At 48.6% G+C, this 14448-nt stretch overlaps 1 protein-coding gene across 1 annotated transcript; it reads right to left on the minus strand.

Moving 5' to 3' along the window:
• Positions 1-7396: 7396 nt before the first annotated feature.
• Positions 7397-14199, minus strand: MANBAL (mannosidase beta like). The gene is made up of 3 exons (XM_033074956.1): positions 14151-14199; positions 12338-12532; positions 7397-9816 (listed from the first exon to the last, which is right to left on the minus strand). The coding sequence occupies exons 2-3, from the start codon at positions 12485-12487 to the stop codon at positions 9709-9711; spliced, it is 258 nt and encodes an 85-aa protein (XP_032930847.1). The 5' UTR covers positions 12488-12532; positions 14151-14199; the 3' UTR covers positions 7397-9708.
• Between the last annotated feature and the right edge of the window lie 249 nt (positions 14200-14448).

The following is a 14448-nucleotide window of genomic DNA, read 5'->3' on the forward strand; positions in this document are numbered from 1 at the left end:
TCGCTTTATTCAACAGCTCTAACACACTGCGAATTGCAGGGGAAATGCTGTTTTGTCAGGTTCTGTTCCTCCCCATCCTCAGGAGGGACACCTCGCCTTCCCAGAGGGCTGCAACCCGCGTTCTCCCTTCCCTGAAGTCAGAAGGAGGCAAAACTTCAGATGGAAAAGCAGGCAAAGATAAACCACGTCCTGGGCCTCCCTGGGAACCCGGGGAGCTTTGTGGAGCCCTTTGGACCCAGCGCAGGCACGCAATCTGTGCTCCGCTGGGGCATCTCTCCCGTTCAGGGCTCAACACCCCCGACCCCGGCCGCCCCTGAAGCCGGTGTCGGCCTCCAAAACCAGGCAGAGTGGAGCTGCGGCTGTTCCTGGGGCGCCCAGTCCCCAGCTGGCAGCTGGGGGTGTGTGTGTGTCCCCGAGTGTGTGTCTCAGGTGTGTGTGTCCCTGAGTGCCACTCAGCCAGGTGGGCACACGGGAACGGTTCCACCCGTCCCTCCCCTTGCTCCTCAGCACCCTCCCGTTTCAGCAGCAGCAGCAGCAGGTGGGAAATGCCCAGCACAGAGCAGTGCCGGGGTGCACACACGGGCTCAGCGCTCAGCCGGCTGCCCCGATGCCTGCACCCAGCCCGTCGGGGCTGCCCGACCAGCTCAGCGGCGCTGGCAGCCCTCCCACCTCCCCCACTGGCGATCCATTCAAGTGTACCCTGACACGTTATCCTCCAGGAATACAGGGGGTGAAGCAGTCCACTCCTTAATCCCCCATTTAGGTCTTTTATCGGCCGCTGGCCAGCTCCAGTGACCCTCGTATTTCCACAGCCAGCACCACCTCCGCCATCCCTGCCCACCCCTCCCACCAACCCTGCGGCCACTCCGCGGGGGTTTTCCGAAAACCCTCCTTACTTTGAGCAACATCTGACACTTCAGAAACAATCCGGGAAGTTAACAAATTTTAAAGAACTATATGGTGGAGTTTTTCTTTCTGTTTCCCACTCCCCCCCCCCCGCCTTTTGAGTTATTAAAAAAATATTTCCCATGACACTGGCGAAGGCCAGCGAATCCATGAGTCACCAGGAACAAGGAGTCATGCACGCGCCGATCCACAGCCGTGGCCAGCACATTGTGAGGGGCCCTTCCCTGGGAGGAGCTGACGCTGATAAGGTGCCTCCAGCCGGGCAGGACTCGCTTTCCCTCTCGGTTCCCTCCCCGGGCTGGGCGAGGCCGGCCGGGCTCCCCGGACACCCGTGGCGTGTGTGGTCTGGAGGGGCCAGCCCTGCCTGCTCCGTGCTGGAGCGTCCAGCCACAGCCTGCTTTGTTTGGGGGGTGTTCGTTCTCAGCCCACCCTCTCTGCTGTGCAGCTGGCCTGGGGATGTGCAGGGAAGGGTTCTTCATCCGATGTGGGATAAAGGAATTAAACCGGTGATGTGGGGCAGTCCTGGCTGCTGCTCTGCTCACCCATGAGGATGTAATGAAGGAGTAAGAGGGGTCTCACCAATGCTTGGGGAGTGCCACACCTTCTCCCTGCTGTGCTGCACAGGGACACAGGACACAGGACACAGGGACACTGCCCTGTCCCCCATCACAGGAGCACCCACTCCACAGACCTGGAGCGCTGCCGGAGGGGAGAACACCCCGGGGGAGTGGGGACCTGGCTCCAGCCCGGGGTGAGCTGGTGAGGATGACTCAGCCTCTACTGGATCCAGACCCAAATCTAAGATGCAATTATGACTTATAAATATTTGTGTTTTGTTTTTCTCTTTTGCAATCAACTTCTTTTCTCCAGGCTGTCCTCCCAATCGGAGTTCCCATCTCTGGCGGTGCCGGCCCATGGCTGGAAGGCAAACACCCACAGCACTGTGCCTTTCAACACGCCAGACCAAGTCCACGACACAACCTCTTCTTCTTCTAAGGTGATGCCAATGTGCAAATCTAAAATTACAAACAGACACTCTCTAAGCCCAGACTCTTATCTTTTGGGCTCAGATGCTGGAATGTGCCCTCACAAGGCTGACATTAAACATGCAGTGCTGGTGAGACTGTGATTTGAGGACCATTTAACCAACCCAGCACACCTCAGGACACTCCTGGCTCAGACATGAAGTCCAGAGCCTGACAGCCCCTGGCCACCCAATTCCCTTTGCCTCCTGCCTCACTCCAAATATTTATCTTTAAGCAGTCTAATGCAAATTGCTACTTTTTTCATCCAACCAAGTATTTCAGTCTCTCACCTGAAACTTATTTTCTTGATATGATTCTTCACTTTTAAATAGCACTGATAAAACCCACCCCAGAGAGAGGAAGAGGGTTACAGAAACTGAAATCAGGTACTTTCAATTTGAACAAAAGTAGCACTGAGTATTTCCAGTGGCTCAGTTATTACAGGACGTCTTGAAATGATACTTTAAAAAGAAATGAAGACATGCTCAGGTATTTCTGTGTTTTCTTGCTGACCTTTACACAAGTTTCATCAGGAACAAGAGAGTTACTGTGGGCAGATGCTGTCATGCTCATGAGTAAGTAAGTAAGTACGTGGCTCCTTCCCCTCCAGGTGTGCAGACCAAACTGCTCCACAGGGCTCCTGAAATCCTCCTGTGAGGTAAGAGGGTGCTTGCTAGGTCCAGGATTTCATCTGAGCCCTGACCTCCCCAAAGTAACTGTGGATTTACAACAAAACAACTATTCATCTCCAGCCAGCTTTATTTTTAAGCATCCCCTTGGCACGTGTGAATAAGTTTTGTCTATTGGATTCTGTTCCTGAGGCTGCACTTTGTTCACTGAAAATTCCAAATACAGTTGCAGGAATTATTACTATTAATAATATAATGGTTGTGTATGAGATGCTGGACCAAGAGACAGGCAGCCATGGCCCTTGCCCTGAGATTTTACAATCATTGAGCTTTACAGCCCTGCATATAGCAAGTGTGAGATGGGAAATGATCAGCACCATCAGCCACGTTAGGGGAGCTGCAGCTTCAAGCTCAGGAGCTGATTTACTATGGGGGATTGACCAGAATAACCCTGCAGCACGAGCCATTTGGCAATATTTCATGCTAGAAATGCTCATTCTGGCCATTCTCTCCCACACTGAGCATTAGGGCTGCAGGAGCCAAGCAGCGATTGCCAGCATCCTGCAGGTTATAGGATAAAAAGGGGCAGCTGAGAAGAAATTACCAGGAGGGCTCAGGACCTGTCCCTCAGTGTGGTGACAATCTGCTATGCAAAAGGGGCCCTGAGCCCCAGCCAGGAAGTGTCATTGCAAAATTCCCTGGGGGAAAGGGCTGCAGGGAAACTCTGTGACATGCAAATATTTAATAAGGAGGCACTGAGTTCAACAGCTGTGGGCTGAAATTATCTGCATGGTCAATAAAGGCACAACATTTCCTGTCAGGTTTCTGACTGATAAAATATGCTTTGATACAATCTGAATTAAGTGTCTTGGAGTAGCTCATTTGGACAAAAATCTGACACATTTTGCTTCTTGCTTCAACTCAGCATTGAAGTCACACACAAGATGTTGGCATCTCCCAGCATGGAAATTCTGCTTTTTGGCTAGTTTTAGTATCCATAGAAAAGAGCGATTCAGAAAAACTCAGGGAAGCTCATCCAGATGAGATTTATAGCCCTGCTTGATTTGGTAGCAGAGCAGCAGAGCATGGCTGGCTGGTGCAGGGCTCTGGTAGCCACATGCAGGGGACCCTGCCCCAGGGCTGGGACGTTCCCTCCCTGCCAGCTCCCAGCTGCTCGCTGGCCCGCCTGCAGCCTGAGCAAGCAGACACAAGGGTGGTTCCCCTTAATCATCCAGTCTTGGTCCTTCGAGCGAGGGATGGGCAAAGGAGGCCAAAGTCTGAATCTGAAAAACTTAAACCATATGATGTTTGGATCTGAGCTCAGTTTAAAATGAGTTCAGTGAGGGGGGAGGTTGGGATGAGAACTGCTTGCAGCTTTTCTCAAAATCTGCTCCTCCTGCCCAGGCCTGACACTGGGGGATACCTGCTTCACCAAAGGAGCCACCCCAGCATCACCAGCAGCTGCTCTGTGGAAGCAGAGCCATGAGGACCCTGTGTGTCCTGCACACTCCCCATCAGCTGCAGTCCGGCCCTTGGGCTCACCCAGCCGTGGGCAAAGCTCCTCAGGGAGCCAGAGGGATGTGACCCCACAAACTCCACTCCAGCAGCACAGCTCCAGCATGGATCCTGCCTGTGCAGCCAGAGCTGAAGCACAAATAACAGCAGGAATCGTCTGGAGCTGACTCCTGGAGCTGTGGGAGCGGCTTTGCCTGCGAGAGCTTGACGGTCTCTGTTGTACTCTGGACTTTGGCTCATGGCAAGGTGAATTTATAAGCTTGGGATGGCTTTTGCAGAAGCAGCAGCCAAAGGGAAGGCAGCAGGAACAAGCCTTGAAGCCAAGAACACCTGGGTAAGACATGAGATGTCTCAGGCCATTGCTGATGCCTTCCATGGCCCCAGTCCATGCACTGGGACTGGCTGAACTTGACCCAGGGATGGCAGCTCAGAGGCTGGGACAGCCTCTGGCAGAAACATGGAGATGTCCCGAGTGCAGGCTTCACACAAAAGGAATGCTGTGCAAATAGGACTTCCAGTAGAGCATGGTGCTAAAGACACAGCTCCTTTTCTGGAACTGGAGAGAGAAGTGAGAGCCCTTCAACCCTTCCACCCACAGCTCCCCCATTTGGGAGCTGAGCTCCTCTCACAATGAGAAACATTAACCAAGCCACAGATTTTTTTAAAAAGCAGAGCAGATGTGACCCAAAGCAGGTTTATCTGGACTGAAACCATGGAGGAGCTCATCAGCCTCAGTGCTCCAACCCCCTGCTCTGCATCACTGAGTCCTCACCTGGACTGTGGTTTCCCAGGGATGGCAAGCAGAGTACAAGGAGCATCAAAGCCACACTGGGGCCTCCAGGCAGTTAATGAACCCAGGGAAGCTGTGAGGAGGGAAGTGGGCACTGCAAGAGGTTTGGGATTGCACAAGACAAATCCTGTGTGTGCTGGTGAGGAGCAGGATCTGAGCAGGTGGTGTGCAGCACAGGCAGCAGTGCAGCACTCACTCACCACGAGCTCAGAAGTGTGGGGTGTGATGAGTTTGGCTCCTCATGGCTTTGAGGGCTGATGTGCTTGGCACAGCTCTCCAGGTGTACCCAGGGCTCCCAAGGCAGGGAAAATCCCTTCCCCAGCTGTTAGAGCTGCTGGCTGAAAAAATCATCACCAAAAATCACAAAGGGACACCTTTTTCCATCCTCGATTCTCCTGCACCTGTTCCTCCTTTGCATCAGTCCTTGATAACAACAGGTAATGCCCACTGTCACTGGCAGGTAAGATGTGTCTGCAGGGACAGAACAACTGCAGTGGACGTGAATCTACAGGCTGGAAGCACCAAGAGGGGTCGTGGGAGTGATTTATGGGGACAGAAAAGCCACAAATTGGGAAGAAGCATCATGAAATGGGAAAATCAGTTGAATTTCAAGGGAGAGGCAGGAAGCCGATTTCATTGCCCTGCAATTACCAGTCCCAGCAAGAGACATTTGGAGCAGCTACTGCACAGTGGCCTGGGTACCAAAAGCCAGAAAACACCCCCACAAGCCACTGCTCAAAACTGCCAGAGAAGAGCTGGGCCTTGGACCTGCAGTGACTGACAGCTGGTGGAGGAATGCAAACACTGATTGCAGCCCACCTCTGTGGCCAGGGAGAAAGGGAATGCTTCCCAAACAAATCACCCCTCTGGCTGCATGAGGAAGAGGAGGGTCAGGTCCCTTCCCAGTGCCAAGGCCAGCAATCAAGCTGATCATCAAACACACAGCAGTGCTCTGTACTGCAACACTCTCCATTCATCATCCCATTTTCTCACTGCAGTCAGTCTCTGGTGCCTCATGAGATTAATAAACAAACAGCTAAATCAATAGTCATCTCAATCCCTGCAGGCCACAGGCTGTGAACAACACAACTTCTGCCTGAAAGAAGTATCAGTGTGGAAGAGATGCTCCCAGGAGAGAAGTCCAGCACCCCAGCTCCTAGCTGTCCAAAAATTAACACACACACACATCCACACTCACACACAGGGGAATGGCTGAGCAGTGCCCTGGCAGACACTGAGCAGGTCCTCCCTCCCTACAGCTTCCTTATCATCTCCTCAAGCATTGCCAGATAGCCTGAACCTCCCCAAACCCAGGACTGAAGGAGTATTTTCACTCTTCATGACAGGCTGGGAAATAATCTGAGCTTATTGACTCGACAAGGGGCTGCTCTGCAAACATCAGTGCCTGATGGGCCTCGGGCTCTCCAGTCCTGTGGGCAGGGAACCTCAGCAGAATCTCTCTGAAGCAGAGAGAGGCATGTGTATGAGAATGAAAGTAAATTAGGTCTGAACAAGATTAACAGGGATTTAATTGAACTGTGTGAACTGGAACTCCAGTCACGAGCTACTGATCAGCCCGTCTCAAGGGATTGTGCTGCTGGCACTGGGGGAGCACAAGGATGCATTGTGAGCCTGGGACAGCTCCAGGGGACAGCCATGGCCACAGCTCTTGAGGGGAGCGCGGCCAGAGAGGCAGAGCTGCTTGGATGTCATCAAAAACAGGGTAAAGAACTCCCAACTCCATTTTTTCAGAGCTGAGGCACGTCCTGCTGAGGGACAGGAACTCTGTGACATCCAGCCCTCTGCCAGCTCCTGGCTTTGGGTGGCAGAGCAAGGTGTGGCTGCAGAGGTGCTGCCTACTGGCAGGTACCTGGAGACAGACCTTTGAAAATCTCCCCTTCAATAAAATTGACTTAATGAGGTCTTCAGCTCCCTTTGGGATGTTAATTACAAAACAGCCTGGAGAAAAGTGCTTGGGAATTAAAGGAGTCGCCACACTAGTCCTTTTCTGTTTTGGTTTTCTGGTGAGAGAACCAGCAGACACTTGCCAGAGCTTGGCTACCACATTGGCCTACAAGTGCAACCAGATAGACCCATGCTCCAGCCTTACAAACCTGGGCTCCTGGAAATCCCTTTTACCAGCCTACTGAATCCTCATCTAATCCCTTGCTTGCATTATTAACAAATGATGCCTTTATTAGGGCTGCCTTCCTGGGGGCTCTTAGAGCCAAAAACCTCTCATGGGGGGCAAATTGATTTAATCATTGGCTTGTTTTCTCCTTCCTTCCAGGAAGGTGAGGCAGGGTTGGGAGATCGTTTGCTACTTCCAAGTCAAACACAAATACAGATGCACACATGCCTGACAGTATTAGCTAACCAATTTCTCACAGATTAAAGGATCTGAAAGGATTTCCCTTAATGGATCATTTTAATGAATAGGTTATTTATGTCCCTGTGTTCCTATAGTCTGGGAGTTTTGGCAGCTTTCACAGTGAATGTGAGGGAACAGGCAGCACAACTTTACACACAGATTTCTTTTAAACAAAGGTTCTGATGGCATTTATTACACATTTCAAGATAAACTAAAATACATGGTTATTGGTAATCTCTACATACTCTAAGTTCAGCAAACAAGAGCATTCAAACAGATATAAAGCTCTCAGGAACAGACTGGGGAATTTATCTTCATCCCTCTTCCCCCCAACAAAACCAAACCCCAACATCCATAATTTCTACTGAGCAATGAGTGAGCCAGCCTGCAAATAGCTGGATGTGGACACTGATGTAGTAGCTGCTATTTCAGGTAACAGCCACACACTGCTAACTGGTTCTGAGCTGCAGAAGTGACTCTGCATTTTGGATAACGTGTGTCCTGTGATTTCATTAAAGCATTAACCCCCTGCTTTAGGTAACCTGCAGAAAGCTGGAATTTACATAAAACCATTCTCATGTATTGAAATGGAAACAGTGATCTGTAGTACCTACTCAGGGCTTTTCTTTGCCCTGCAGATCAGAGACAGAGCATAGGTCCATCATGGAAACTGATGGCACAATACTGTTCTTTGTTATTTATGTGGGAACTTCTTGTAATACTCCTTTGTACTGAGAACTTAGAGCAACTTTAGAGTGCTTGTGTCTCCTATGCTTTGTTCTGTCCTTCTGATATTGCCTTCATGTAGCTCAAAAAAAAAAGAAAATTTAAAAAGAAGAATTTAAAGCAGAACTCTGAGCTGGATTTTAAGTGCAACTTGGTGCCAGCATTCTGGCTAAGAGCACCAGAGAGCCTGGAGCAGGGAAGTCAGGGTCACACTGGTACTGGACTCCATCTGTCACCCCCACCAAAAGCAAGATGAGCAGAGGACGTGGCAGTTGTCAGCACTGATGGTTTCTGTAAACGTGCTGTTCACCTGCTGCTACAGAACACACACCTGGGCTCACCAGGCACTGGTGACTCGAGGATGGGAGTCTGGGTATGCAAAGAGGATCACAGACTTGCAGCCCTGCCAGGGAGAACCCTTCCTTCAAAGCTGCTCTGAACCCTGGGTGCGCCTCAGAGAGCAGGTTCTCCTCCCATTGACTCACTCCTGATCAAACAAACCAAGATGTGAGCTGGCAGCAGGAAGCTCGAGCTGCTCCAGAGACTCTGTGGCTACGTCACCACCTATCTCCTTCCAGTCCTGTCTAGCCATATTTAAATCCAGTCCTGGATTGTCCCTGGGCTTGGAGAGCCAGAGCCTGGAGGAACACAGTGTCTGTGTCTCCTGCCATACAGGCATGCTACACAGCCACCCCTTGCATCTTAAATCCCACATCTCCTCAGGCTGAGAACGATTCGCCCTCAGGAGGAACTCAGCCAGAGGAGATGGAGCAGACTGTGGCAGGGAAGGCTGGGAGGGAATTTGCAAGTGCAATGATCCCCAGCTGTGTTGAAAGAGGGCCCATGGTCAGGGATCAGCCAGCTGGCAGCAGGGTTTATCCATGGCACAGCGAGGCTGTGCTGGCTGATACACCCCCAGAGCACCAGCCCCACACTCCCACCTCAGCAGCTCTTCTCCAGCACACAGTGCCTGCTCTTCCCAAGTTCCCAAAAACAACTCCACCAGCACAGGCTTTAAATTCTGCACCTTTCAGAGTCAAATTGTTTCCTGATTCTTGTAGTCATTGCAATCCCCACCACAGCCTCAGTTCCCTGAAATGCAGCTGCTTTCAAAGGTGGGAAAGGAAAGGAAGAGTGCATGGGTGGGGAACAAGAGGCAGCGACGCTGGGGACATGAAAGCTTTCATCTCCAGTAGTCTGGAATCTGGTGAGTTATTACCTAAAGAATTAAAGAATATGACAAAGGCATTATGATTAAGCCATAAAATGCAGCCATGTATTTCAGACTAGATGACAACAGAGATGAATACAAAGCTGTGTAGTGTGGGATTCTTGATCCATTTGATCCCTCTGCCTTCAAAAAACACAACACAAACCGGTATCCAAAGCAGCAAACCCATGCTCCACTTTCCACAGGGACTTTACTTCAAATGCCAGCCAGGATGGAGGAGCCAGGACAACAGCCTTCTCTACCCACCAGAACTGGAAGAAGTCACTTTAATGGTGACTGACACATTAATCAAGTCAAATGAAGTCCTGGATATGTGAAGTTCTCTTTGCTTGTAAGAAATCTATGGCAGAACCCCAACCCTTCCACTCTTCTAAGTTTCTTCTCCCTTGCCCCTGAAAAGTAAAAGATGGCAATGCCAGAAAACCATTAACAGAGTTAGTTGCCTTTGATGTTGTCTCTGAGGAAGCACAATTATAGGTGGTTATTTGGTCTTTGGAGGCTCATCAGTCACACCTCTATCGTTTCTTTTTGGTTTCCTTCTTAGGTTTCTTGCTTATCTGTGGAGCAGTTGCCTTTGGCTTCTTCACTGTCTCTGAATTCTTAGGCTCAAAACTGTCCGAGTCCTACAAGAATCAAGCAAGAAACAGTCAGCAACTTCTTTTTACCATTTGCTAACAGGTTGCTTTAGGGATTTGAGTACAAGCTAGAGGAAACAAGTGCTGGGCATCTCTGTTGGAACACACTGATGTCAAACTGAGGCCACATTTAATGAGACTTGAGCAGCAGCACCTCTGCTCCTTCTGCATGTGCCTTTTGACGAGTGTGAGTTTCTGCACAGAAACAGCTTGTTACCAGAGATGCCATTAAAAGCTGAAGTATCTAAAACAGGCTTTGGAGAAGAAAAGCTTTGAAGGCAAGAAGAAAATCAACACTAAATGAAAACTATTTGAATTAGGAAAAGATAACATATAATCACCAGGGTGCATGGAAACAGTCAGCAGGCATTTCTGCCAAACATTAATCACTATCATGTGCAAGACAAAAAATATTCCCCAAAGCAGCAGTAAGATTATAAAGCTCAGAGCCTCTAAACCAAGCCCAAAATCCAAGGAGGGAATTGCAGGCAAAGCTTTCTCCACCTGGACTAACAAAATACTGAGATGTGATGCTTGTTTCCTTCAGAGAAGATGAGCGGTAATATTGCAGCCATGGGAAATAAAATCTAGTTATCTTGTGAAAACACAAGGGAACAGCGCCAGTCTCCTCTGAGAAAGCACACACATGCAGATTGCCTCCTTTCATTAAATGCATTTGAGTATAAATATTGCTTTAGCATCTTGGGTTCTCTCAGCCTGAGTGTGCCAACTGGAAAAGGACACACAAAAAATGGCTGAGCAAGACGTGTGAGTTCCAAGCTTCCAAGGCAGAACTCCAGATAATGGAGGGGGAGGCAGCATCTGAGTGTCCTTTTAATCAAAGAGCTTGCTTCAAACGTCTCTCAAGTTACTGGGCTATTTCATCTCACATCTGTGTGGCTTTCCAAGGAAGGAGACTTGGCTGGCTTTCCAAAGGCTGTGATCAGTGCACAGGGAGCTGGCAGGCTCCAGGGAGATGATTATTACTCAGGGATGCAGAATGCTGCTGCCATAACGTGAACACTGCTGCCTTCTAATGTCCAAACTAAGGTACACTTCAAAGTTTGAGGCTCCAAGACAGAAAAGTTCCCCAATATCCTACCCAGATTCAAGCATCATTATCAAGATCTGGAAGGGTAATCTATGGTGTTCATGGACTTGTAAACAAGTCATATGGACAGCACATCAAGAGGACAGTTTACACATGGAGAAAATAAAAAATAGAGTATGCAAACATCAAGGCAAACTACAAATGTAAGTAGTAAAAGTTTCTTGAGCCTTATCATTTTAACAGGGGTCTGCTCTCCAGTTTCCCACTCCAGATCAAAGCTCTCACTCTTTTGAACTTTCAAGAATGGGGTTACTTGGTATTTCTCCAAATTTTTCTGGGGAAATGATGGACTCTGACAAACGGGCACTGGTGGCTGCAGAGTAACAGTTGGATCAATGATCTTGGAGGTCTTTTCCAACCTGAATGATTCTAAGACTTGCAATGCCACTGCATGGCAGCCAGCAACTGCCTGCTCATCTCCCTGCTGGGAGCTGCAGCTCCTGTGGCAGGACAAGCAGGAGGGAGCATGGCCCATGGCAGGACAGCATCACATCACCCCAGCAGTTACAGGTGGAAAAATTGGCTCATGAACTTTATCCTTCACTCTGTACCTCATCCTGAGGCATTCCCTTCCCCCAACAGGTTGAAAATTTCCATGCTTCCTCTGCACAGGAGGGAGCAAACATGGAAATAAGGAATCTGAAAACAAAACTCCCCATGCTGAGTTGTTACTAAAAATATACCATATGCCTTCAGACAACATCTGTATCAAAGCACCAAACTTGCAGCCTGATCACCTTGCAGCAGTGAAATACCTTCCCCAGCACCAAAGACATTTTTCTCTTTAATGAAAAAAGCCAGGCAAGGTGGAGAACATCCCTCAGTCTACAGGAACAGCTCACCTCAACCTCTCCCTTTCACCTCCTGTGCCAATTGCATCAAAGCACCCTTGCTCTGGATGGGATGTCAGTCCTGAAAACTGCTTTCCTCACCTTTAGGATATACCAGGAATTTCACCTGCATCTTGCTTCCAAAAATCACACACAAACTCAAGCCCAGAGTAATTTCCTGAAAGGCAAATCCTGCAAAGGGGATGCCCTGCCTGGAAATTAAAGAAGGAAATCAGCAGCAGGATGACAATTTGTGTAGGGACAAAGCCTTCCTTTGCAGCCAGGAACTGCACATGCATTTAGCACCTTCTCAATGCTTCAGGTCACTTTTTTCACTGATATTAAGAGAGACTCTGGCTCAGATATTTATTCCTGATTTTCCTATCTGGTGGTAAATCACAAGACAGAAGCTGGAGGTAGGAAAGCCAGAGGGAAGGAAGGAGAATGAACAATGAAACTATCATCAATCCCAGGGGCAGCTGTGTCTCCATTAGCTACTCAACATTCCCTCCCATCCTGTTTTCTGTGACTCTGCCCATTTATATCAACATTAGAAAGCTCTACTTACTGCCTTGTGGGACTTGGACACGGGCAGGATTATGGCAAGCACACAGATGAGCTGGAAAATGGCTCCAAAGAAGAGCCCGTAGCGCAGCACATTCTCCAGGAACGTGGGCTCAGGGATTTCAGGTGGGGAGAAATCCAACTCTGCAGCCATTGTCAGTGCACCCTTCTCCTCTGCTGCTCTCAAGAAGACTGGTTACTGCAAGAGGGAGAATACAGAGCAATTTTTTGCATCATGCTTTCTGGCATTTACTCTGTGTTATCCAAAAATGACAGACTCCCAAGATACTCTTGATCTACTGGAGCAATAACAAAAAGGAAAAGGAAAGCTGTGTTTAATTTGGGTGTTTGTCTTTTGTCTACTTGCCTACAAAAACAGCCCTCAACTCTTGGTATTAGGCCATTTGTGGGTGAGGAGCAGACAAAAAAAATATGTTCATGAAACAATAAGGGAAAAGTTTAACAAGAATACATTTCTTCCTGAAGTTGAGCACATGCAAGATGATTACTATTTATTTTTACTTATATTGTCTATGTGGTCACAGCCTTGTTTTAGATGCTGTACAAACCCAGCTATTTAAACCATACAGAGGCAGAGAACAAGTTATGTGGATAAATTTAAGTGTGGCTTTAGTGGCTAGTTACACTAAGCCCCATATAACTTAAAACAGTCATACAGGTAGTTTGTGGCAGAATTAAATATTGACCTCCTGGGTCCAAAGCCTCTCAGCCATGAGGCCATCCTTCCTTCCTCCCTTTATCTTCTGCTAATGGAATTGTCAATTTGTTGTATGAATGAGTAATGGCTTTTTACAACGAGGGAGAACTCTACTGCCAGAACTGCTAGAGTATGCCTCAGGAAGTCCCCAAAGGGAAATCCAATTAGTGTGAGATGCCATCACACTCAGCTGTGATTACTGCCCCACTCGGTTTTCCTGACCTGGATGATCCCAGAGTGCATTCCCTGGATCAGCACTGCTCACTGATAGTCACAACTCTCTGCACCACTAAAGCTTGGGTGTCAATGAGTTTGTACGCTGAAATTATCTCTGAAGAAGGTTCTGCATTTCTCAGGCTGGGAGGAGATTGTTACAATCTGCAGATTGTGACCCAGCCTAGAAGGATGGTAACTGTGGTGTATAATTCCAGCAAAGCTATAGTTGATAAATCTGAGAATCAACTCGATGCCATTGCGCAAGAGGCAACCATCACTTGGTGGCATACTAGAAGGAGAGGTATATAAATTACAACAAATAATTATTTAGTTTTCTTTCAGCTGAAGTACACAATGTTATTCTGAATTTTAAGACAGGAAAACATTTCCAACTGCACAGACTGCCAGCCACTAGAATAGAGAGACTGTGGATTCCCTGCTACTGGTGATTCAGAAGAGCAGATCAGATAAGCACTGGCCCAGGATGGGGTGTGAGTATATATAATTCTGCCTTTGAACCAGGAGATAAGAATAGATGACCTCTTGAGGTCCTGTCCAGCTCTGTACTTCAGTGAAAGAAAATGTTTCAAATTCTGATTCAAACTCAGCCAGCAAGGGCTGTGTGGGATATGCACATGAAGTAAGGACAGTGACCCACCCAGGCTCAGCCAGTCCCAAAGGCTGCCCAATGCTGTGAGCAAAGCCTGCATGCACGTGGCTCATCCCAATGGCTTTTGCCTTTTAAATCACCCCCTCTCCCAACACACTAGAAACAGAATCACCTCTGAGTTGCATTTATCTCACTTGGATATCTTTTGAAAACATTATTGTTGCCTGCCCTGTCCTCAAACACAGCAGGAAAGGATGTTCCTTCATTTCTCACCTGGAGTTTTCTCAGGACAAACTCCTACTGATAATCCCGATTCACACACCTGAAACACAACACAGAGATGAACAAGAAAAGCCAACAGATGCAATGAACCCAAAAAACCTCTGTCCTCATGTTCTACAACTCTCCCCTCCTTTCCCCTTTTCTAGCTCACCTCCCCTGAGGGCATTAGTACATCTCTAACAAATCCAGGTGACATGACCAGCACCAAGAGCCCTCCTGCAGCCTGGCAGCAGCTCCAGCACCATTTGAAGCAGTATCCCATGAAATAAGCTCAGAGAAGAACTGGCAC

This window comes from Catharus ustulatus, chromosome 17 (assembly GCF_009819885.2).
Source record: "Catharus ustulatus isolate bCatUst1 chromosome 17, bCatUst1.pri.v2, whole genome shotgun sequence".
Lineage (NCBI taxonomy): Eukaryota > Metazoa > Chordata > Aves > Passeriformes > Turdidae > Catharus > Catharus ustulatus.